This window comes from Felis catus, chromosome D3 (assembly GCF_018350175.1).
Source record: "Felis catus isolate Fca126 chromosome D3, F.catus_Fca126_mat1.0, whole genome shotgun sequence".
NCBI classification, from domain to species: domain Eukaryota; kingdom Metazoa; phylum Chordata; class Mammalia; order Carnivora; family Felidae; genus Felis; species Felis catus.
The window spans coordinates 43566913-43590318 of NC_058379.1; the positions used below are offsets into that span (position 1 = coordinate 43566913).

The 23406-nt window shown below is 39.7% G+C and overlaps 1 protein-coding gene across 1 annotated transcript in view; it reads left to right on the forward strand.

Annotated features, from left to right (window-relative positions):
• The window catches only part of COLEC12 (collectin subfamily member 12), a 194186-nt gene extending 175526 nt beyond the window's left edge, over positions 1-18660 (forward strand). The window contains exons 9-10 of the mRNA XM_023241800.2: positions 4458-4603; positions 17213-18660. Coding sequence (XP_023097568.1) covers positions 4458-4603; positions 17213-17232 — 166 coding nt within the window. The 3' untranslated portion in view covers positions 17233-18660. The remainder of the gene's footprint in view (positions 1-4457; positions 4604-17212) is intronic.
• Positions 18661-23406: the final 4746 nt, after the last annotated feature.

The following is a 23406-nucleotide window of genomic DNA, read 5'->3' on the forward strand; positions in this document are numbered from 1 at the left end:
CTAGAGGATCTTTTCCAGAGTACAGAGGCAACAATGAGTGAGACATGTTGCTGCTCATGTAAAAAAAAAGTCTGATTTCCAGGACCATGTCACAATCAAGAAAATAGACACACCAACCCTAAATGTGGACACAGCAAAGAGTGGGGCTTCAAAGGAGATTTCAACATTCTCCTTATAGTAATTGATAGAGCAAATAAGTAGAAAAATCAGTAGGGATATGATGGACACTATTAACTAACTTGACTTAATTGATGTTTATGGACTGTTTCACCCAAGAGCTGTAAATGCACTCTTCTCAAGCACATTCGGTACATTCACCAAGATAAACTATATGCTGGGCCATCACACAAGTCTCAATACATTTAAAAAGAACTGAAATTATACAGAGTATGTTCTCTGACCAAAATTAAATTAGAAATCACAGCAAAAAAGATATCTGCAATATTGTCAAATATTTGTAAATTAAAGAACACACATCTTAATAACCCATGGATCAAAGAAGAAATCAGAGAGGAAACTTGCAAATGTTTCAAAGAAAATGAAAATACATCAAAATTTATACAGTTAAAACAGTGTTTAGACTCCTCTAAAGTACTTATGTTTTTTTAAAAAGTTTTTTATTTTTTTTAATGTTTATTTTTGAGAGAGAAGGAGCATGTGCGTGAGCTGTGTTAGAGCAGAGAGAGGGAGTCAGGATCCAAAGCGGGGTCTGCTCTGAAAGCAGACAGCCTGATGTGGGGCTCAAACTCACCAACCATGAGATCATGACCTGAGCTGAGTCAGGTCGTAATCAACTGAGCCACCAGGAGCCCTTGAAAAAAAGTTTTTAAGTTGAAAATCCATGATCTAAGCTTCCACTTTATGTGGGTAGAAGAAAAGCAAGTCAATCCCAAAATAAGTAGAAGGAAGGAAACAATAATGACTGGAAAGCAGTGAAACAGAACACAGACACATGAAAGAAAGGATCAGTGAGCCTAGGAACACATCAAAGCTGATCTTTCTACTCTGGATGTAATACATGCAAGTACGTTGTTTGGCAGAGATCATCACTGTTTACAGAGGCTGCCTGGTACGAGTGCAGGAATCAGACACAAGTGGCATGTCGGTTCTGCCCACTGACTTGGCCCAGAGCACAACCGAAAGGGAGCCTTGTAAGGCCTTTTCCAGCCCACTCTGCTTGCTGTTGTCCACCTTACTTAGATCACCAAAGATGTGAGTATCTTCCTGAGGGTTTCCCAAAACACACTTGAAGTTCCTCTATTCCTCTTGTCCACTTCTTAGTCCCCTGAGCAGAACCTCATTTGGTGGGAATATGCTGTTATGTGTAACACTGTCATCTCTGCATTGCAAAGATAAAACCTGGGTTGCCTCTGTCCATGTAGACTGTTCCGTTATAATATTACGTATTGTGTTTTTAGACTGTAGAGCCATAGAATGGTGGAGACCAGAAGGGAACCTTCAGAGTCATCTAATTCACTAAAAACTCACTCTGGTTGACGCTTCATGTTTCTGTCAGAGTGGCATTGGCTTAGGCCACCAGAGAGAAACCTATATAGACCCTGGTATTGGGAGAACATTCTATAGCAAAGTAATACTTCTCACTACTAAGATTTTCCTGTTTTGAGGCCAGGCTCTTACCAGCAGACGTTTCTTGGCCATGAGGCCTCAGTCTTGTGGTTGATGAGAAAGTATTAAGTCGTGAGTTTGGAAGGGGCTATTCCCAAGATTGAGACTTTGTGCTCTGCCACCATTAGGAGAAACCAAAACCCTGGGTGAGGGAGTTCACACCCACTAGCTGATGTGCTTGTGTGTTTCCAGCTGACAAGAGCAGTGAGTCCAAGTGCTTCCAAGGTCCCTGGAGTACTTAGAGAATGCTGTCCAGGTACAAATGTGTGTTGGGATATGTGTTGTAATATGAGATTCAGGGACTTGGGGCCCATCCTTCAGCCATCTTCTTTCCAGAATCTACCTGTAAAGGAAGTTAAGGCACAGTGTAACCTGAAATTCTTCTCTAAACTATATACACTCTCTTTATCTGACATGTTCTATTCTGTTTAATGACAAGCATGCAGGCTTGGGGGTTTTGCTACAAATCACTCCATGTGATTTGGCTTTTCCAAAGATATGTTTTGAGACTGGGTGAAAGACAAATTGCCCCCTGGAGCCTGGCTTCAGGTTACCCCACCGCCCATCCACACTAGTATCACCTAAGTCACACACTCATACCCACAGAACTGCATTCTACTTCTAGTCCCAAAGGAAAAACTTGAGTACCATATGCAGAGAATTCCAATGACTTAGAAAATAATGGAGAATGGTGATAAAGGTTATCTCTTTTTTGTAATTTTTTTAAGTTTGTTTATTTTGAGAGAGAGAGTGAGCGAGCACACAAGCGGGGGAGGGGCAGAGAGGAGAGAGGGCATCCCAATCAGGCACCATCGGCACAGAGCCTGTTGTGGGGCTTGAACTCAGGAACCAAACCATGAGATCATGACCTGAGCCAAGATCAAGAGTCAGAGGCTCAACCAACTGCGTCACCCAGGCACCATGATAAAGGCTGTCTCTTATCTTTAACTTATCTTTTGGTCTAGTCTATAAATCCCTTTTATCTATTTAACTTGAAGTAAATGCAGGGGAAAAATACTAAGCAGGTCTTCTTTCAGAACTCCTATTTATACAACTTCTCAATTAACTGAGATAAAGAATATCAAATGTCCCATCATTATACATTCAGGAATTACAGACCTCAAATTCTATAAACAAAATTGGAATAAAACCCCTTCATGTTACTGACAGAAATTAACCAAATATACACCAACAGGATCAAACTGCTCAGGCATTGTTGACATTGCTGAAGGGTCCTACAGGGTGGATGGAAATATACAAAAAAAGCAGAGGTGAAAGTAAACTATTTTTCCTTCTAGCTTCATCTGTCTTTGGCCCAATCACCGCGGCAGTCTGAGATTTTTAATTCACTTGTTTGTTGCCTATTACATAAGTTCTCCGAGGGAGGGAATTCTCCCTAACCCTAACCCAACCCTAACCCACATGCTGTGCTGCCATCATGTAGCATCATCCCTGGCACATAGTAGGTACTGTCTGGATATCTGTTGAGTGAATGTGTGAATGAATATTTCTAACACTCCCTCCTAAGTATCATCCCATTTTTATTCTTTTTAGTTGATGGTTTTGTCTAAATTATCTGTTTATCACTAGATTTATTTAAGTGAGGTCACTTTACATTTTTTAAAAATCCATGTATATATATATATATATATGGATCCATATATATGTCTGTGTACATACATATATTTTACATATATTTATATTATATATTATATACATTTACATATATATGAATTATATGGTGTGGGGAGTCAATTCTGCCTTGTTTCCCCACCTTTTAATTGTAAATTTCACCTGTCATTTCCCACTGCCCTCTAGTCTTACTGATCCTATTGTGAAAAGATGTAGAGCAATATGGGCTCTATCCTCAGATTACCCTAGGACACCCTGTGGCTGATGGGGTAGTGAGTCATTTATGGGAAGAGCCTTCTGCTGCACATGTTTTTTTAGACCCTCCACGCAAGGCAAGCTTGTCTTCTCAGGCAGTAACCACAAATTTCTATGCAAGAACCTGCTTCTTAGAGAAAATTGAGCTCTCAAGTTTTGAGTCCTGGAAGCACAACTAATTTATTGCACAGAAAGACAATCAAGAACAGTGAACTCTGACAAAGTGGTATTTTAAGCTGTGGCATCCAAGTTAACAAGCCCCCAGTGAACTCCTGAAGAAAATAATGTTTTTGAGAATTTCCCTCCCCAAAAAGGCAGTGAAATGTCTGAGTCATTTTCAGTAAGATTCAATTACTACTTCTTTCTAAAGCAGTCAACTATCTGCAGCTTAGCCAGACAACCCATAACCAAGGGTTTGTAATTGTAAATTCTCGTAAATGTGTATATTGGCGGTCCCTCACTTTCTCTGTGTGATGCTTTGACTTGTCAGAGGCAAGGAATCAAGATGCACAAGGATCCCTCTGGGCTCCCATAAGAGTGCGAGAGACTGTGTATGTGTGTATCATGTCCTCAGCGTGCATATATATTCACACACAGACATATTCACACACGCCCAGAAGTCAGCATTCCAGTACACACTGGAAAGTTACTCATCTAACTATGTTGCCGAAGGATTTACTCCTCAGCATTGCGATGAAGCAGCTCAATGAGTTGATTTCATTCAAAGATAACAAGCCCACAGGGAGATGCTGCATCACACACCACTCTGCAGAACAGCTGCTTTTTATTCTAAGAGCAGGCACAGCTTTTTAAACAGTGTATTTTTATTCCAGGACAAATGACATGGCTTCAGTTACGTTTTTTATATTTATATGCTGCTCTTGGGAAAAAAAAAAACTTCTGCATGACTTGCAAATAACACTCCATTTCTGTTTTGTTAAAAGAAATTGGAAAGCTGGGCAGCCAGATAACTGGGGTCATGGCCATGGGCCAGGAGAAGACTGTGCTGGGCTGATTTATGCTGGGCAGTGGAATGACTTCCAGTGTGAAGACATCAATAACTTCATTTGCGAAAAAGACAGAGAGACAGGTAAGCAGGGACTGAAGAGCGAGCTGCACAGCTTATATTCTGTCAAAGGGTGAGATGTGAGGAGTAGAAGGGCTCTGAATGCGGACTCTGCAGTCAGGTTCTACAGCCTGTGGTTCTGCCTCTTACCAGTGGGGCAGCTTGTTAGCCTTAGGGAAATAATAATAGTATCCTCTTCGTGGGGTTTTCATGAGAGTTTAAACAAGTTAATAAATGTGCCTAACTTCTAGGAAGTAAATATCAGATTAACTGTTCTAGGTCACTATCTCGTAATATTGTCAGTTAATAAATATGGTACCAGTGTTTTATCATCGGTTTTATAGTTTCATACGTGGACAATTTAGGTGACTAAGCATTCAATTTCATGCGTATTTACTGAGCATCTACTATGAGCCAGATGCGATGCCTGATAATAGAGGGAGATCAGCTTAGAAGCTTTTCGGGGGTATAGACTAAGAGCCTTTTGTGTATACGTTGTTTTTTTTTTTTTTTAATTACAAAAGATACCTATCTAAAGTTTCATTTAATACATGACCCTTTTCAGAATGGGTGTCTTAGTTTTCTTCATCAGACCTAGATTTAAACATTTATGGTGGGGGAAGGAGGGAATGAGGAGTGAATCCTCATGAGTATGGATTTCTTTTGGGGGTGATGATATGTTCTAAAATTAGATATTTCTAAATTTTACACATCTTTGAATATACTAAAAGCCACTGAATTGTATACTTTAGATGGGTAAAATTTATACATGAATTACATCTCATAAAGCCTTTATAAAAACGGTGGTGGTAAACAAAAACCTCAAACACATTTGCTCAAACCATTATTGACAGTAACCAGGACACAAGTTATCCATACATCCATTCAACATTTATTGAATACCAGGCACTAGTCTCCAGTGCCACAGGTCTTGAGACTCACAAAGAACTCCCAGCCTGGTCAGTTACAGGGGACAACTACAAATATCTAAACAAGAAATGACCCCTTGCAATTCATGATGGCATGTCCCACAAACACACCAAGTCTACAGCTACATATGGAATAACTGCCTCCGAAAAAAACTTAAAGCCTGGCCGAGCAACTGCTACACATGAGGCAAACAAGAACAAAAACCACATCGAAGCAGGTAGGAGAGGCGGGGACACAATCTTGCCATAAATCCCACCCTCCTGCACAGTGACACCTCAGTCAGAGGGGAGCTCAAAACCCAGAGCTTCTTCCGGAGGAGAACCCTACATCCGGTACCCCAAGTTTTAAGACTTGCACCTGAGAGACAAGCCCCCAAAACCTCAAGCTTTGAAAACCAAAGGGGCTTGTATCCATGAGACCCACAAGGCTATAGCAAACTAAGAAATGGGGTCTTAAAGGGCCTGCACACTTGGACTCACCCACCCCACGGCCCAACTCACAGGCAGTCAACTGCACCCAGAATTTACATGAAAGAAGCTTATTTGCTTATATTAAAGCATAGGCCTGGGGGCAGGCATCTAACTTAACATACGTATCTAGGAGCCTGGTGGAATACTTACTGTCTGAGACCTGACAGGCACCATCCTTACTCTCTCCCTCGGCCTTGCTCCACGGCACCAGTATCTCCTAGATAAATGTCTGGTGCCTTGGTTTTTGCCCGTGACACTGCCCTTGATCACCCAGCTCTGGAGGCCAGGGAGACTTGGGTTCCTGGGTTCTATGGGACTGTAGCAATCAGACCATTCTTGACAGACTACTGCCCCAGGACACTGCACAGACAGCAGGCTGCAAGACACCCTCAGTCATTCCGTGAAAGAAGCCTATTTGCTTGTCCAGGAGCCTAAGGAACAGGCCTCTGGTTTGGCACACATCTAGGAGCCTATACATATGTTCTTCAGGAACAGAGGCTGGTGGATTCAGTCTTTGCCCTCTCCCTCAGAGTCACTCAGATTCATCGGTGTCTCCCAAAGAGGAGCTTAGACCCTTGTCTGGTGCCCTAATTTTTGCAGCTGCCACCAGGGGACAGTTCTACATGACTTGGTATCAGTGGACATGGGTCCCACAGGACTATACCAACAGAGAAAGAGTTGTTAAACAGCGACCACCCCCAGGGCACAGCAACAGGTAACAGTCCCAGAAGCTCAGTCTATCTGTGAAAGATGCCTGTTAGCTTATCATCATGGCTGCAGCTGGAGGCACAGGCTTATAATTAAGCACGTATCTAAGGACTGATTGTAAGCATTTCCAGAGACCTCTCCTCAGAGGGCAGTCACTATCTCCATCCTCTCTGCTGTGCTCCAGAGCACCAGAATCTCCTGGTGGGCTAGGTACCCAGGACAGCTCTTACACATGTGTGGTGGACTAGGGAACCTATCAGGTTTGGCACACATCTGAGGTGCTCCTAGGGAACAGAGGCTGGGGGATACTTTGTACTCTCCCTGTGCCTCATGAAAGCCCACTGGTATCTCCCAGAAAGGAGCTTGTATACTCACGTAGAGCCTTGGTTTTTGCAACTGCCACTGAGGGTACACCTCCAGATCACCTGGCTCTGGTGGCCAGCAGACATTATACTCATGGTCCCACAGGACTGTATATATTTGCATATTTTAAACACTGTTGCCTGAATGTCTGACTTCCAATGTGTGTCTGCCTACACAAGGTAGAAAGCTTATGAAAGAAATTAAAGAAGACAAAAAGAAATGGAAAAACATTCCATGCTCATGGATTGGAAGAACAACTATTGTTAAAAGTTGATACTACCCAAAACAATCTACGCATTCAAAGCAATCCCTATCAAAATAACACCAGCATTTTTCACAGAGCTAGAAACAACAATCCTAAAATTTGTACGGAACCAGAAAAAATGTTGAAAAAGAAAAAGCTGGAGGGATCACAATTCCATACTTCAAGCTGTATTACAAAGCTGTAATCACCAAGACAGTATGGTACTGGCACAAAAACAGACACATAGATCAATAGGACAGAGTAGAACCCAGAAATGAACCCACAAACATATGGCCAACAATTCTTTGACAAAGCAGGAAAGAATATCCAATGGAATCAAGACAGTCTTTTCAGCAAATGGTGTTGGGAAAACTGGACAGTGACATGTAGAAGAATGAACCTGGACCACTTTCTTACACCATACACAAAAATAAACTCAAAATTGGTGAAAGACCTAAATGTAAGACAGGAAGCCAACAAAATCCTAGAGGAGAAAACAGGCAACAACCTCTGACCTTGGGTGCAGCAACTTCTTACGAGACATGTTTCTGGAGGCAAGAGAAACAAAAGCAAAAATGAACTATTGGGACCTCATCAAGATAAAAAGCTTCTGCACAGCAAAGGAAACAGTCAGCAAAACGAAGAGGCAACCGATGGAATGGAGAAGATATTTGCAAACAACGTATCAGATAAAGGGTTAGTATCCAAAGTCTATAAAGAACTTATCAAACTCAACACCCAAAAACAAATAATCCAGTGAAGAAATGGGCAAAAGACATGAATAGACACTTCTCCAAAGAAGACATCCAGATGGCCAACAGATACATGAAAAGATGCTCCATATCACTCATTCTTAGGGAAATAGGAATCAAAACCACAATGAGACAACACCTCACACCTGTCAGAATTGCTAAAATTAACAACTCAGGAAACAACAGATGTTGGCAAGGATGCAGAGAAAAGGGAATTTTCTTTTTCTTTTTGAACTGCTGGTGGGAATACAAACTGGTGCAGTCACTCTGGAAAACAGTATGGATGTTCCTCAAAAAATTAAAAACATAACTACCCTATGACCCAACCATTGCACTACTAGATATTTATCCAAAGGATACAAAAACGCTGATTCGAAGGGGCACATGCACCCCAAGGTTTCTAGTAGCACTATCACCAATAGCCAAAGTATGGAAAGAACCTAAATGTCCATCAACTGATGAATGGATAAAGATGTGCTACGTATATATACATACACACACACACACACACACACACACACACACACACACACACACAATGTAACATTACTCGGTGATCAAAAAAAGTGAAATCTTACCATTTGCAACAATGTAGATGGAACTAGAGTGTACTATGCTAAGCGAAATAAGTCAGAGAAAGCAAATATCATATGATTTCACTCATATGTGGAATTTAAGAAAGCAGATGAATATAGGGGAAGGGAGGCAAAAACAAGATAAAACCAGAGAGGGAGACAAACTGTGAGAGACTTTTTTTTTTATATGAAATTTATTGACAAATTGGTTTCCATACAACACCCAGTGCTCATCCCAAAAGGTGCCCTCCTCAATACCCATCACCCACCCTCTCCTCCCTCCCACCCCCCATCAACCCTCAGTTTGTTCTCAGTTTTTAAGAGTCTGTGAGAGACTCTTTAATACAGAGAACAAACAGGGTTGCTGGAAAGGAGTTCGGTGGGGGGATGAGCTAAATGGGTGATGGACATTAAGGAGGGCACTTGTTGGGATGAGCCTGTGTGCTCATGATGAATCACTAAATTCTGTTCCTGAAATCATGATGACACTATATGTGAACTAACTTGGATTTAAATTTTAAAAAAATTTTTTAACTTAAAAAAAGACTGGGAGAGGTGGTTGTTTCCTCTAATACATAGAAACCAACAGAGAGAGTCAAGCAAAATGAAGAAACAGAGGAAAATATTCCTAACAAAAGAACAAGATAAAACTTCAGGGGAAAGAAAACCTTCATAAAATGAAGATAAGTAATACACCTGATAAAGTGCTCATAGTAATGGTCATAAAGATGCTAACTGGAACACGGGGAAGATGGCAGAGTAGGAGGATCCTGAGTTCACCTTGTTGCAAGGACACACCAAGATAGCAGCTACCACCATGTGACTTAACTCTTAAAACAACCTGAAAAGTGGCAAAACAGACTTTTCATAACTAATCATAGGAGGCCACATCATAAAAGGTAGGAAGGACAGAGATGTAGTTGGAAACCAAACCCCGACTATGACTAACTGAAAATGGGAGGGACATCACATCAGTGGGGCTAAAACCCCAGGAAGCTGGAGGGCAATAGGAAACTGAATCCCCACCTTTAAAGAGCCAGAAAAGGAAACCATCAGTAAAACTAAAAGCCTAGTAAATGAGAGAAAATATTTGCAAATAATATATCTAAGGGGTTAATATACAAAAACTATAAAGAACTTATACAACTCAGCACCAAAAAAATTTTTTTTGACTAAGAAATGGATAGAGGACCTGAATAGACATTTTGCCAAAGAAGACATGCACATGGCCAGCAGACACATGAAAAGTTGTTCAACATCACTGATCATCAGGGAAATGCAAATCAAAACCATCAGGAGATGTCACATCACCCCAGTCAGAATAGCCAGGACTAGTATCAAAAAGACAAGAAATAGGGGCAACTGGGTGGCTCAGTTGGTTAAGCATCCACTGTCACCACAGAGCCCACTTCAGATCCTCAAACCCCCTCTCTTTCTCTGCCCCTCCCTGCTCTCATTCTCTCTCAAAAATAAACAGTAAAAAGATAAGAAATAACAAGTGTTGGTGAGAATGTGGAGAGAAGGGAACACTTGTGCACAGTGTTGGGAATGTAAATTGGTGCAACCACTGTGGAAAGCAGTGTGGAGATTCCTCAAGAAATGATAAACAGAATTACCATATGATCCAGCAATTCCACTACTATTTACCCAAAGAAAAAGAAAGCACTGACTAGAAAAAATATATGCACTCTCTATGTTTACTGCAGCATTGTTTATAATAGATAAAATATGGAAGCAACTCCGTGTCCATTGATAAACGGATTAAGATGTGTGTGTGTGCATGCATATATATATATAGAGAGAGAGAGAGACACACACACACACACATATGCACACAGAGGAATATTACTCAGCCATAAAAAATGAATGAAATCTTGCTGTTTGCAACAACATGGATGGACTTAGAGGGCATTACGTTAAGTGAAATAATTCAGAGAAGGACCAATAGCATATGATTTCATTTATATGGAATCTAAAAGACGAAGCAAATGAACAAAGAAAAACACTCTTAATTACAGAAAACAAATTGGTGGTTTGGAGGGATGGGCAAAATAGATAAAGAAGATTAAGAGGTACAAACTTACAATTATAATGTAAATAAGTCACCAAAATGAAAAGTACAGCATAGGGAATATAGCCAGTAACATTGTCAGAACATCATATGGTAACAGATGGGAAGTTTTCTGCCCATTTCTTCACTGGGTTATTTGTTTTTCGGGTGTGGAGTTTGGTGAGCTCTTTATAGATTTTGGATTCTAGCCCTTTGTCCGATATGTCATTTGCAAATATCTTTTCCCATTCTGTTGGTTGCCTTTTAGTTTTGTTGGTTGTTTCCTTTGCTGTGCAGAAGCTATTTATCTTCATAAGGTCCCAGTGGTTCATTTTTGCTTTTAATTCCCTTTAAAAAGCAACTTTTTAAATGGCAGTAAGTACACACCTATCAACAATTGCTTTAAATGGATTAAATTCTCCAATCAAAAGACACAAAGTGGCTGAATGGATAAGAAAACAAGACCCATGTATATGCTGCCAAAAAGAGACTCACTTCAGACATAAAGATACACACAGACTGAAAGTGAAGGGATGGAAAACGATACACCATGAAAACAAGCCAAAAGATGGGGTTGCTGTATTTATATCAGACCAAACAGACTTTAAACAGAGACTGTAGAAGAGACAAAGAAGGGCATTAGATAATAACAAAGGGGTCAATCCAACAAATGGATATAACATTTGTAAATATTTACGGACCCAATATAGAAGCCCTAAATATATGAAACACATATTAACAGACCTAAAGGGAGAAATAGGCAGCAATACAATAATAGCAGGGGACTTTAATACCCCACTTACATAAATAGATGGATCAGCCAGACAATAAAATCAATGAGGAATCATCAGCCTTAAGATCAGAAGGACTTAACCAACATATACAGAACACTCCATCCTAAAGCAACAGAACACATATTTTTCTCAACTGAACATGCAGCATTCTTCAGAATAGATCACATATTAGGCCACAAAACAGTAAATTTCAATAAATTTAAGGAGATTGCAATCCTACCAGACATCTTTTCTGACCATAAAGGTATGAAACTAGAAATCAGTTGTAAGAAAAAAACTGGGATATTCACCAATATGTGAAGATTAAACAACATGCTACTAAACTACCAATTACTCAAAGAAGAAATCAAAAGAAAGATCAAAAAATTCTTTGAGACAAATGAAAATGGAAATAGAACATACCAAAAGTTACAGGATGCAACAAAAGGAGTTCTAAGGGAAAAGTTCATAGCAATAAATGCCCACCTCCATAAACAAGAAAAAGTCAGATAACATAGTTTACACCTCAAGGAACTAGAAAATGAAGTCCAAAGTTAGTAGAAGGTAGGAAATAAAAAGCAAAACAGAAAGGAATAAAATACAGACTAAGAAGACAATATAAAAGCTCAGTGAAAATGAGAGTTCGTTAAAAGATAAAATCAACAAAACTTTATCTAGTTTCAAGAAAAAAAAAGAGTGGACTCACTTAAGGAAAATCAGAAATTAGAGATATTACAACTGATACCACAGAAATACAAGGATCATAAGAGACTATTATGAACAATTACTGACAACAAATTTGACAACCTAGAAAAAAATGGATAAATTCTTAGAAACATAAACCTACCAAGACTGAATAACAAAGAAAACAGAATATGTGAACTGACAGATTAGTAGTAAGATTGAATTAATAGTAAGGAGTATGGTATTGGCATAAGAACAGACACATAGATCAATGTAACAGAATAGACAGCCCACAGATAAACCTACAGATATATCATTAATTAACTGACAAAAAAGCCAACAATATACAACAGCAAAAGGACAGTCTCTTTAATAGTGTTAAGCAGACTGGTCAGCCATGTGCAAAAGAATGAAATGTACACAATACACAAAAGTTAACTCAAAATGGATTAAGAATTTAAGACCTGAAACCATAAAACCCCTAGAAGAAAACATAGTAATCTTCTTGGCATCAGTCTTGGTAATGACTTTTTTGAATCTAACACCAAAAGCAAAGGCAACAGAGGCAAAAATAAACAAATGGGACTACAGCAAACTAAATAGCTTCTGCACAGCAAAGAAAACCATCAAAAAAATGAAAAGGCAGCCCAAGCGTCCATTGATAGATGAATGGATAAAAAAGATGTGGTGTATATTTACGATTCAGCCATAAAAAAAAGAATGAAGCCTTGCCATTTGCAGTAACATGCATGGAGCAAGAAAATGTAATGCTTAGTGAAGTAAGTGAAGACAAATACCATATGATTATACTCATGTAGAATTTAAGAAACAAAACAAATGAACAAAGGGAAAAGAGAGAGAGACAAACCAAGGAACAGACTCTTTAATTATAGAGAACAAACTGATGGTTACCATAAGGGAGATGGGTTGGGGGATGGGTAAATAGAAGATAGGGATTACAGAGTATATTTATCATGATGAGCCCTGGGCAATGTATAGCATTATTGAATCACTATATTGTACACCTGAAACTAATATAACATTGTATGTTAACTATACGGGGATAAAAATAAATTTTTTAAAAAGATTTGAATAAAAACCATGAGGATAAAAAAAAAGGCCACCTGTGGAATGGTAGAAGATATTTTCAAATCATATGTCTGACAAGTTGTCAATACCCAATATACATAAGGGAATTCAAACAACTCATTAGCAAAAAGCCAAATAACCCAATTTAAAAGTGGTCAAAGGACCTGAATAAGATATTTTTCCAAAGAAGATATACAAATGGCCAACAGGTACATGAAAAGGTGCTCAACATCACAATCATTAGGGAAATGCAAATCAAAACCACAATGAGCTATCACTTCACACCTGTTAGAATGGCTGTGCTCAGAAAGAAATAAACAAGTGCTGGCAAGGATGTGGAAAACAGGAAATCCATGTACACTGTTGGTAGGAATATACCAGCCACTATGGGAAACAGCATAGAGGTTCCTAAAAAATTAAAAATACAATTACCATATTATCCAATAATTCCACTTCTGGCCACTTATCTGAAAAAAATGAAAACACTACCTCAGAAATACATATGCACCTCTATGTTTATTGCAGCATTATTTACAACAGCACCCCAAGTGTCCATTGATTAATGAATGGATAAATGTGCAGTATATATATAAATACAAAGGAATATTATTCAGCCATTAAAAACACTGAAATATTGGGGCGCCTGGGTGGCGCAGTCGGTTAAGCATCCGACTTCAGCCAGGTCACGATCTCGCGGTCCGTGAGTTCGAGCCCCACGTCAGGCTCTGGGCTGATGGCTCAGAGCCTGAAGCCTGTTTCCGATTCTGTGTCTCCCTCTCTCTCTGTCCCTCCCCCGTTCATGCTCTGTCTCTCTCTGTCCCAAAAATAAATAAACATTGAAAAAAAAACACAACACTGAAATATTGCCATTTGCAATGATATGGCTGGAGCTAGAGGATATAATGCTCAGAGAAATAAGTCAGAGAAGAATACCATATGATTGAACTCATATGTGAAATTTAAGAAACAAATGAAAGAAGGGAAAGAGAGAGAGAGAGAGAAAGCAAGAAACAGATTCTGAACTATAGAGAACTGATGGTTACCAGAGGGGAAGTTGGTGGTGGGAGGGTGAAATAGGTGATGGGGATTAAAGAGTGGACTTCTCATGATGGGCCCTGGGTGATGTACAGAATTGTTGAATCACTATACTATACACCTGCAACTAATGTAATACTATATGTTAACTGGAATTAAAATAAAAACTTAGGGGCACCTGAGTAGCTTGGTTGGTTAAGCATTGGACTCCTGATTTCGGCACATGTCATGATCTCACGATACAGGAGTTTGAGCCCCATATTGGGCTCTGCACTGACAGTGCAAAGACTGCTTGGGATTCTCTCTTTCCCTCTTTCTTCCCCCCCCCCCCCCCCGGCTTGTGCTCACTCTCTCTCTCTCTCAAAATAAATAAATAAACAAACATAAAAAAATAAAAAAGCCATCATAAAAAATTTTTTTCCCACCAAAAACCATAATATACCTAGGAATAAACCTAACCAAAGTGGTGAAAATCTATACATTGAAAACTATAGAAAGCTCATGAAAGAAATTGAAGAAGACAAAAAAATGCAAAAATTGTCCATGCTCATGGACTGGAAGAACAAATATTGTTAAAGGTCGATACTACCCAAAGCAATGTACATATTCAATGCAATCCCTATCAAAATAACATCAGCATTCTTCACAGAGCTTAAAAAAAAAACAAAACCTAAAATTTGTATGGAACCAGAAAAGACCCCAAATAGCCAAAGCAATCCTGCAAAAGAAAACAAAGGCTGGAGGAATCACAATTCCAGACTTTAAGATGTTTTACAAAGCTGTAATCACCAAGACAGTATGGTACTGGCACAAAAACAGACACACAGATCAATGGAACAGAATAGAGAACCCAGAAATGGACCCACAGACATATGGCCAACTAATCTTTGACAAAGCAGGAAAGACTATCCAATGGAATAAAGACAGTCTCTTCAGCAAATGGTGTTGGGAAAACTGGGCAGTGACATGCAGAAGAATGAACCTGGACCACTTTCTTACACGATACACAAAAATAAGCTCAAAATGGATGAAAGACCTAAATGTAAGACAAGAAGCCATCAAAATCCTCGAGGAGAAAGCAGGCAAAACCTCTTTGATCTTGGCCACAGCAACTTCTTACTCAACATGTCTCCAGAGGCAAGGGAAACAAAAGCAAAAATGAACTATTGGGACTTCATCAAGATAAAAAGCTTCTGCACAGCAAAGCTGTTTAATTAGCAAAAAGATAAAACCACTAGCAGAATGGGAGAAGATATTTGCAAACGACATATCAGATAAAGGGTTAGGATCCAAAATCTATAAAGAACTTATCAAACTCAACACCCCAAAAAAAAATCCAGTGAAGAAATGAGCAAAAGACATGAATATGTCTTCTCCAAAGAAGACATCCAGATGGCCAACCGACACATGAAAAAATGCTCCACATCACTCATCATCAGGGAAATACAAACTGAGATACCACCTCACACCTGTCAGAATGGCTAACATTAACAACTCAGGCAACAACAGATGTTGGTGAGGATGTGGAGAAAGAGGATCTCTTTTGCACTGCTGGTGGGGTGCAGCCACTCTGAAAAATGGTGTGGAGGTTCCTCAGCAAATGAAAAATAGAACTACCCTGGGCCACCTGAGTGGCTCAGTCGTTAAGTGTCCGACTTCAGCTCTGGTCATGATCTCACGGTTCGTGAGTTTGAGCCCTGCATCAAGCTCTGGGCTGACAGCTCAGAGCCTGGAGCCTGCTTTAGATTCTGTGTTTCCCTCTCTCTCTGCTCCTCCCCCACTCACACTCTCTCTCTCTCAAAAATAAATAAACATTAAAAAAATTTTTTTAGATTAAAAAAAAAAATAGAACTACCCTATGACACAGCTATTGCACTACTAGGTATTTATCCAAAGGATACAGGTATGCTGTTTCAAAGGGACACATGCACCCCAATGTTTATAGCGGCACTATCAACAATAGCCAAAGTATGGAAAGAACCCAAATGTCCATCAACAGATGAATGGATAAAGAAGATGTGGTATGTATGTATGTGTATATATGTATATATATGTATATATATATATGTATATATGTATATATATATATGTAAAGAAGATGTGGTATGTATGTATGTATATATATATATGTATATATATATATGTGTGTGTGTGTGTATGTATATATATATTACAAAATGGAGTATTAGCAGTCAAAAAGAATGAAATCTTGCCATTTGCAACAACATGAATGGAACTAGAGTATATTATGCGAAGTGAAATTAGAGAAAGATACTTATGACTTCACTCATACATGGAATTTAAGATACAAAACAGATGAACATAAGGGAAGAGAAGCAAAAATAATATAAAAACAGGGAGGGGCACAAAACGCAAGAGACTCTTAAATACAGAGAACAAACTGAGGGTTGCTGGAGGGGTTGTGGGTGGGGGGATGTGCTAAACGGGCAAGGGGCCTTAAGGAGAACACTCGTTGGGATGAATCACTGGATTCCACTCCTGAAATCATTATGGCACTATATGCTAACTAATTTGGATATAAATGAAAAGGTAATTTTTTTTTCCTGTGTGTGATGACAAATGTTAACTAGACTTATTATGGTGATCATTTCACAATGTATACAAATATCAAATCATATTACACACCCGAAACTAATATTGTATGTCAGTTATATTCAATTAAAAAAAAAAAGAATTACAGTAGAGGGTGAGAAGTGACCCAGGTTTGTCATTTGTTTGCCTTGTTTGGCCACTTGAGATTTAAGTTGAGCCCAGAATGGACTCCTTAAAGGAGACATTTACCTTTTAGTTAATCTGGATATGAACTTATAGGCATTTCTTGAAAAAAATAATTGATGTATTTTGGAATCTTTCCTATAAAAATATGTGCTCCTTTTTTTGAATTGTACATAGTTATTCTTTAAGAAAAACTAACGCCCATTATTTTTCCTCTTTTGTAGTACCACCATCTGCATTATAATGGACTGTGATGTAAGAACAAGAGATTTTCAGATGGTTCTCAAGGGCAAAGGATACTTCTTTCTGATTGCATCATCTTCTCACCAGATTGAAAAAAAAGCACTGAAAACAAATTACTGAAAAAATTGACAGCTAGTTATCTTTACCATCTTCCTTTACTCAAGGATTTCAGAACTAAAATGTTCCCCCCAGTATGATGTATTGATTTTCAGTATGCAAATGGACTGAATCACATAGATTTTTTTCAGCCAGTAACTGCACAGTTATGCAAATCACATCTTCCAAAGTATGGATTGCTCCAATCAGAAAAAAGACTATCATTGGTTGTTGAGCTTTAGGGAGAACTATACTGTGTAAACGTACCGTACATTTCTAAAATCCCAAATGTAAGAAAAATATGCAGACACACAGATATATAGGCCAACTCTTAGTAATGATATGAAATATACTTAAAGAGCTTTTAAAACTTTGTATTTTTGTACAAAATATTTGCCTTTTTACAATTTTTTCCTTTTCTTCTTTTTCTTTTTTTTGTCATCTTACCAATATAATACATGGAGCCAAAGAAAACAATAATGGTACTAATAAAAAAAACTCTTAGGGTTTCTTGTCAGACTTAATTCTACCCATTGGCAAAGAAATTTTTCAGTTGTGGTTTTAAAAAAATAATTAAATATGTGTGTATATATATATTTTTTTAATGTATCATTTTCTCAGAGGAGTCAATCACTTGAAATGTCTAAAAATATCCTTGCAGATTTTGCCAGGGTAGGTCAAGCCTGAGCATATACATGGCTCAGTCAAGTGGGCTGTGTTTTGAGCCCATCACCAGCCAACATTCTTACTATGTGCCTGGCCAGGCCCAGAGAAAGTGGTCAACTCAGGATGTGCTTCTACTTCATTTTGGTGGAGTTAGGGGTGGTGGAGAGGTATCTGTTGGGAAAGAATCTGGCTATCTAGAAAGCCCTATTTTATGGCTGAGTTATGAATGTGCTTCATATCAGACCAATAGCAGAGCCACTAGTGACTGTCAGCAAAGTATGGCATCTCATCAACCAAGGCAGAGATGCAAGCAAGATGGGGACAGCTATATGCTACCTGGAAACTTTGTGTTTTCTTAAGGCAGGTTCCAAAAAACATAACTCCAAGGTACACGTATGATGAAATGCAAGAGTAAACTTTTGGCCACTACATTGAACTGTTGCAAAGAACCTTTCCTCTGAGCCCATCTACCTTCTACACCTTGACTTGCCATCAAAAAGTCTAACATGAAATGTGCTGAAAATAGGCATTAGATAGAATTGATGCTCAAAGGTAAGATTTCCAACCAACAGATTCCCTCTCCTCCCCTTCCAAGGAGCTCCCCAGGCAGTGCTGCTACCTATCCCAAATAAAATGGTAAAAGAATAAAGACAGAGTTTGACTTTCACACCTGCAGCCGTGTGGACTATGTTGTCTTAACCCCTGGTCACCATTCATGCCATCTCTGTAGCTGAAAACGACCATCTCCTCACACCTTTATGCCCTGCTGTCCTGTTCACGTGGCCTGGTCAGGTTGGCAGCATTCACCGTCATCTGGGCCCTGTGACACAAGGCAAGCACTGGACTCCAGTATTTTCTCAGGTCAAGGCCTTCCACAGATTAAACCCAATCCCTCAAGACCTTTTATAGATTAAACCCAATCTGCTTTTTCATCCTCTTCCTGTTTTTTAAGTGTCAATTCATATTCATGCCCAGAAGCAACTTAAATGTGTGATGCCATCATCAGAAGGGAACAGTGCTAGCTCTCTCAGTTGAGATGGTTCTCTCCAGCCCTAAACAGTGCTGTCATTTGTCAGGTACTATGGGAAGTACTTCAGTCAGACCATCTCACGTCATCCTCCTAACAGCCCCATCGAGCAGGCCTTGCTACCCTCCCCATTGACAGAAAAGGGGAGGGTCTCAAGGAGGTGACACCACTTCCTAGGTCCCACCATCACTAAGGAGATAGGATTCTGACTTGAGCTCTGAAAATTCTGTTTTTGAGGAACAGGGGTCCTTCTTAATAACACACTGAATAAAATCAGATGAATATCACACATTATAAGATACCTTATGTACTTCTCTGTACATTTAGCTCTTTATACAACAGGTTTCTGTTCACCTACTCACAACTGATGCTCTTTTGGGAGGAGAATTTTAATGAGATATGATAAAGTCTGTTCAGGCACGTAACCTGATACACACTAGGAGAAGGAGAATGATTTTCTTTCTTCTTTTAAGTGTATTTATTTTGAGAGAAAATGCACATGCAGCAGGGAAGAGCAGAGACAGCAGGAGAGAGAATCCCAAGCAGATTCCACACTGTCAGCACAGAGCTTGATGCGGGGCTCTAACTCAAGAACCAAGAGATCATGACCTGATCTGAAATCAAGAGTTGGACACTTAACCAAGTGAGCCACCCAGGCACCCCACATTTTTCTTTCTAATGGTTCTTAAAAGAATGAATGCACAACCAGGAGGGGAAAAAACCCTTTCTTTTCTATTATCTTCTATTATAAATCTCCTCTCACCCTTCCAATTTGTAGGAGTTAAAATGTAAGCTAAAGTAGACAACAAATGGTAATAGCCACTCCCATTTTAAAAACCAGATATTTAAGGAAGTACAGAACTATATAAATCAGGTAACAATGCCAAGCATGTGTTTTTTGCCTCAGATGACAAAGCTGGTCTCTTCTTGAAAAAGTAAGCATATTAACTCATGACTCAGAGAAGTCACACAAGAATAATTGTTTAAATGTTTAGCATTTTCACATACATTATCTCCTCTAATCTTCATGCAAAACTGAGGAAACAGGATGATTGGAAGACTTGTCCCTAGCCCACACTGCTGTCATAGTTGCCTTCAAAAATTCAAATCTGATCAGGTTCCTCATTCTTAATTTAAAATCCAACTCTATCCTACCCCATATCTCTAGCCTAAAATCTTCAAAAGGACCCCAGGTTCCCAGCCACATGCCCAGCCTTCCCTCCAGCTGCAACCCTACCCTCCCTCACCCATGCACCAAAACAGCCTTCCAAGCCACCTGTACTTTCTCCCATGCTCTTTCTCACCGCCATACTCTACCTGGATTCCTTCCCTGTATTTTATACCTGGAGAGTACCTTCTTTAAGATTCAGCCCAAGCATCACTTCTTGTCTGAATTCTTTCCCAAAAAATGTAGAGCAGATCCCTCTTTCCATGCCAAATACTGTGATCTGAATGAAACAGAAGAAAACTCCTTCAATGTGTTAGATGATCTACAGATTAGATGAGAGACCTAAAAATTACTGAATTGAGAAGAGAGAAAGGTGAATGTGGCCAGTCAGTTATGAAATCTTAAAAGAACTGAAGAGTAGAAGAAGCCAAGCAAGAGAAATGAAGGGATTCATGTTGCTAAAAGTTGGTTATTATATATCCAGTATATTGGATGTATGCTTATTGTATTTGTATCAGTCCATCAACGTGAATGGAAGAGTGGAAAGAATCAGATGATAAAACAGATTCATTTTATTACCCAAGTATGGCCCTGAGTCAGGGAAAAACTTTAGAAACCTTTTCTAAATGGTAGTGTGATGGAGCATCTCTTTTCTTACCATTATACTCAACAATTTTACAAGTACAGATAGACTTTTCAGTCTTTTTGAGGTGTTTCTCTGTACAACAGTTCCATTTTCCTGAGAAGAATCCCTTAATGGCATGGTGTCATATTTATTTGATAAGTCACATAGCAGATGTTGAAAAGATTTTGCTTCACCTGTTCATCCTTTTTCCTCTCCTCCAAGATATCCTTGTTCAAATAAGTATATAGCATGCCCAGTTGAGCAAAAGTCCAGAAAAAAGCAGGCTTAAGAAAACTAACATTAATTCCCCAGAGACAGGACTCCTGGTTTTCATATTTTTCAATGAATGGTCTATGAATAAACTATCTCAGTCCACTCCAGCCTGCCATAGTCAGGATTGTGTCCCAGCCTCCAAACTCCGTCCAAGGACATTAGCCCTCAGTTTGCAAAGCAGGGTCACCTGTGCAACTTGAGCAGGAGGAAGCTGCCAGTGTAGAGACTTCTGCTAACAACTCATTCAGACAGGTCATAAAATGGGCATAACCAAGGGTCTCAATTTAGTCGTCTTGGCCAGGTATGGAGAATTGCCCTTTGACCAGTCTCCTAACCTTTGGTACCAGAGTTTTGTGTATTCTTTACATGTCACTAATTGCCAAGACTCACCAAATCATGGCTGGAAGCTGCAGGGAGTTACAAGCTTCTTAAAATTAATTCCTGTGCCATGAAGCAGGAGCGAGGCCAGGCCTGACATTAACAAGCACAAAGTGCTGGCTCTATAGTAGCACCTAGTATAGGTTAGGAACTTGACATATACTATTTCCAACCCTTATGCAAGAAAACTAAAGATTGGACTGATTAAATAATCTTCCAAGAACTGGGATTTGAACTCATGGCTGCCTAGCTTCCACCCCTCCATACTGTCTTCTGTACTCCCAACCAGGACCTTCCTGAGAGCCTAGGCTTTTCCCATTGTATTTTGTTCTTTGCCACAAGAAATCTCAAACCACCAAGATTACCCCTCTCTAACAGGACCAGAGAGAGAATGTAGGAATCCTGATTTGCACAGTTTAGATAAAAGTGCTAGACCATTGCCTTCAACGTCAATTAGCAAAGAGGCCCCCAATGCCATGGATGTCCAAAGAGGCTAGTTTGAAGAACCCACTCTAGATTCTAGAGTAGCTGGACCTCTCCCAGTTTTCTGATATAATTAGTGCCAAATGAAGAGAGATGGGCTTTGGAGCCAAATGGGCCCAAGTTGGAATCTTGCTCTCTACTTCCTGGTTATGACACATACTCAAGTGGCAAAGAGCTCTCTCCCCTCATTTCTCTCTTTGCCTGCCATGCCCTCCACTCACATATGGAACCAGCATTGTCCAGAACTGGTTCAGACCTGTCACTACCTGTCCCAATATCATTAGGGAAACTGCATCAGCAACTAGCTCACTGATAATGCATCCTTTCAAAATACTAGATAGGGATAACATGGTGAAAAACTAAAATTATGAGATCTCTTCTCCCTTATACCAGTAAGACTAAAAAAAAATAAAAACAAAAACAAAACTTGTACCTCTTTCTGTGTTATCCCTTCCATTGGGTATCAAAGGAATAGAGGTTTTGTGAATTTGTATTAATTACAGATTTGGCTGATGAAATAAAGACCCAAAATAGCAGCAGCCTTAAAAAGTTGGAGGCTTCTTTCCCTTGCACCTGACTATAGGTACATAAGCAGCCCGGGGAGCTGCCCTCCTGCAGTCTTCTTGCTCTGCCATCCTGAAGCAAGCATGATCTAAGAGGGCTCAGCAATACATCCACATTCCAGGAAGCAGGCTTGGGGGAGAGGGTGGGAAAAGAAGTTAATTAATCCCTTTAAGGGCAGAAACCGTATATACCACTTCTACTCACATCTCTTCACCCAGAACTTAGTCAAATAGCCTTACTTACTTGCAAGGAATGCTAGGAAAAACTGTCTTCAGCTGTGAAATACAGTCACGTGTCAAGCTAAAAATTCTATTATGATAAAAGGAAAGGAGGATGGATATGGTGGGGGTGGGAGTACAAATAGAAGTTGTACCACCCAAAGTGTTCACACTAATCCCCCTCCTGCACAATCCATTTTCCACCTCATCCTCTTAAGGGAAATTTTGATAGGCTGAATTACTGGTTCCACTTCTTCACACGCAACCTGGCAATTTCCCCATCTCTCTGAGAGGAGGGGACCTTCTTGCTCCTTGACTTGGGCTCAGCCACATGACTTGCTTTGGCCAATATTGGCAGATGTGACATGACCAACGGCTTGAGAAGTGTTAAAGTAATGGTCTGCCCTCTTGTACATCTGTCATCACCTCGAAGAGGGCCTCCCTGGCTTCCAATTGGTTTGGACAATGAGACGCACTGGGAGAAGAGAAAGAGCTAAATGGGGTATTTATTTCCCTCGTCTCTTCCTTGAAGGTCACCAGGAATAGGTGGGACCTCTCTACCAAAGGCCACACCTCCTCCCAGTTCTGTCCCTGGGTCCAGGAGTAGCAACTTCCTCTTACCCCTAGTAATGGCTTGCTGATACACTAGCTCCAAGATTCCACACTTTTATTGTTTT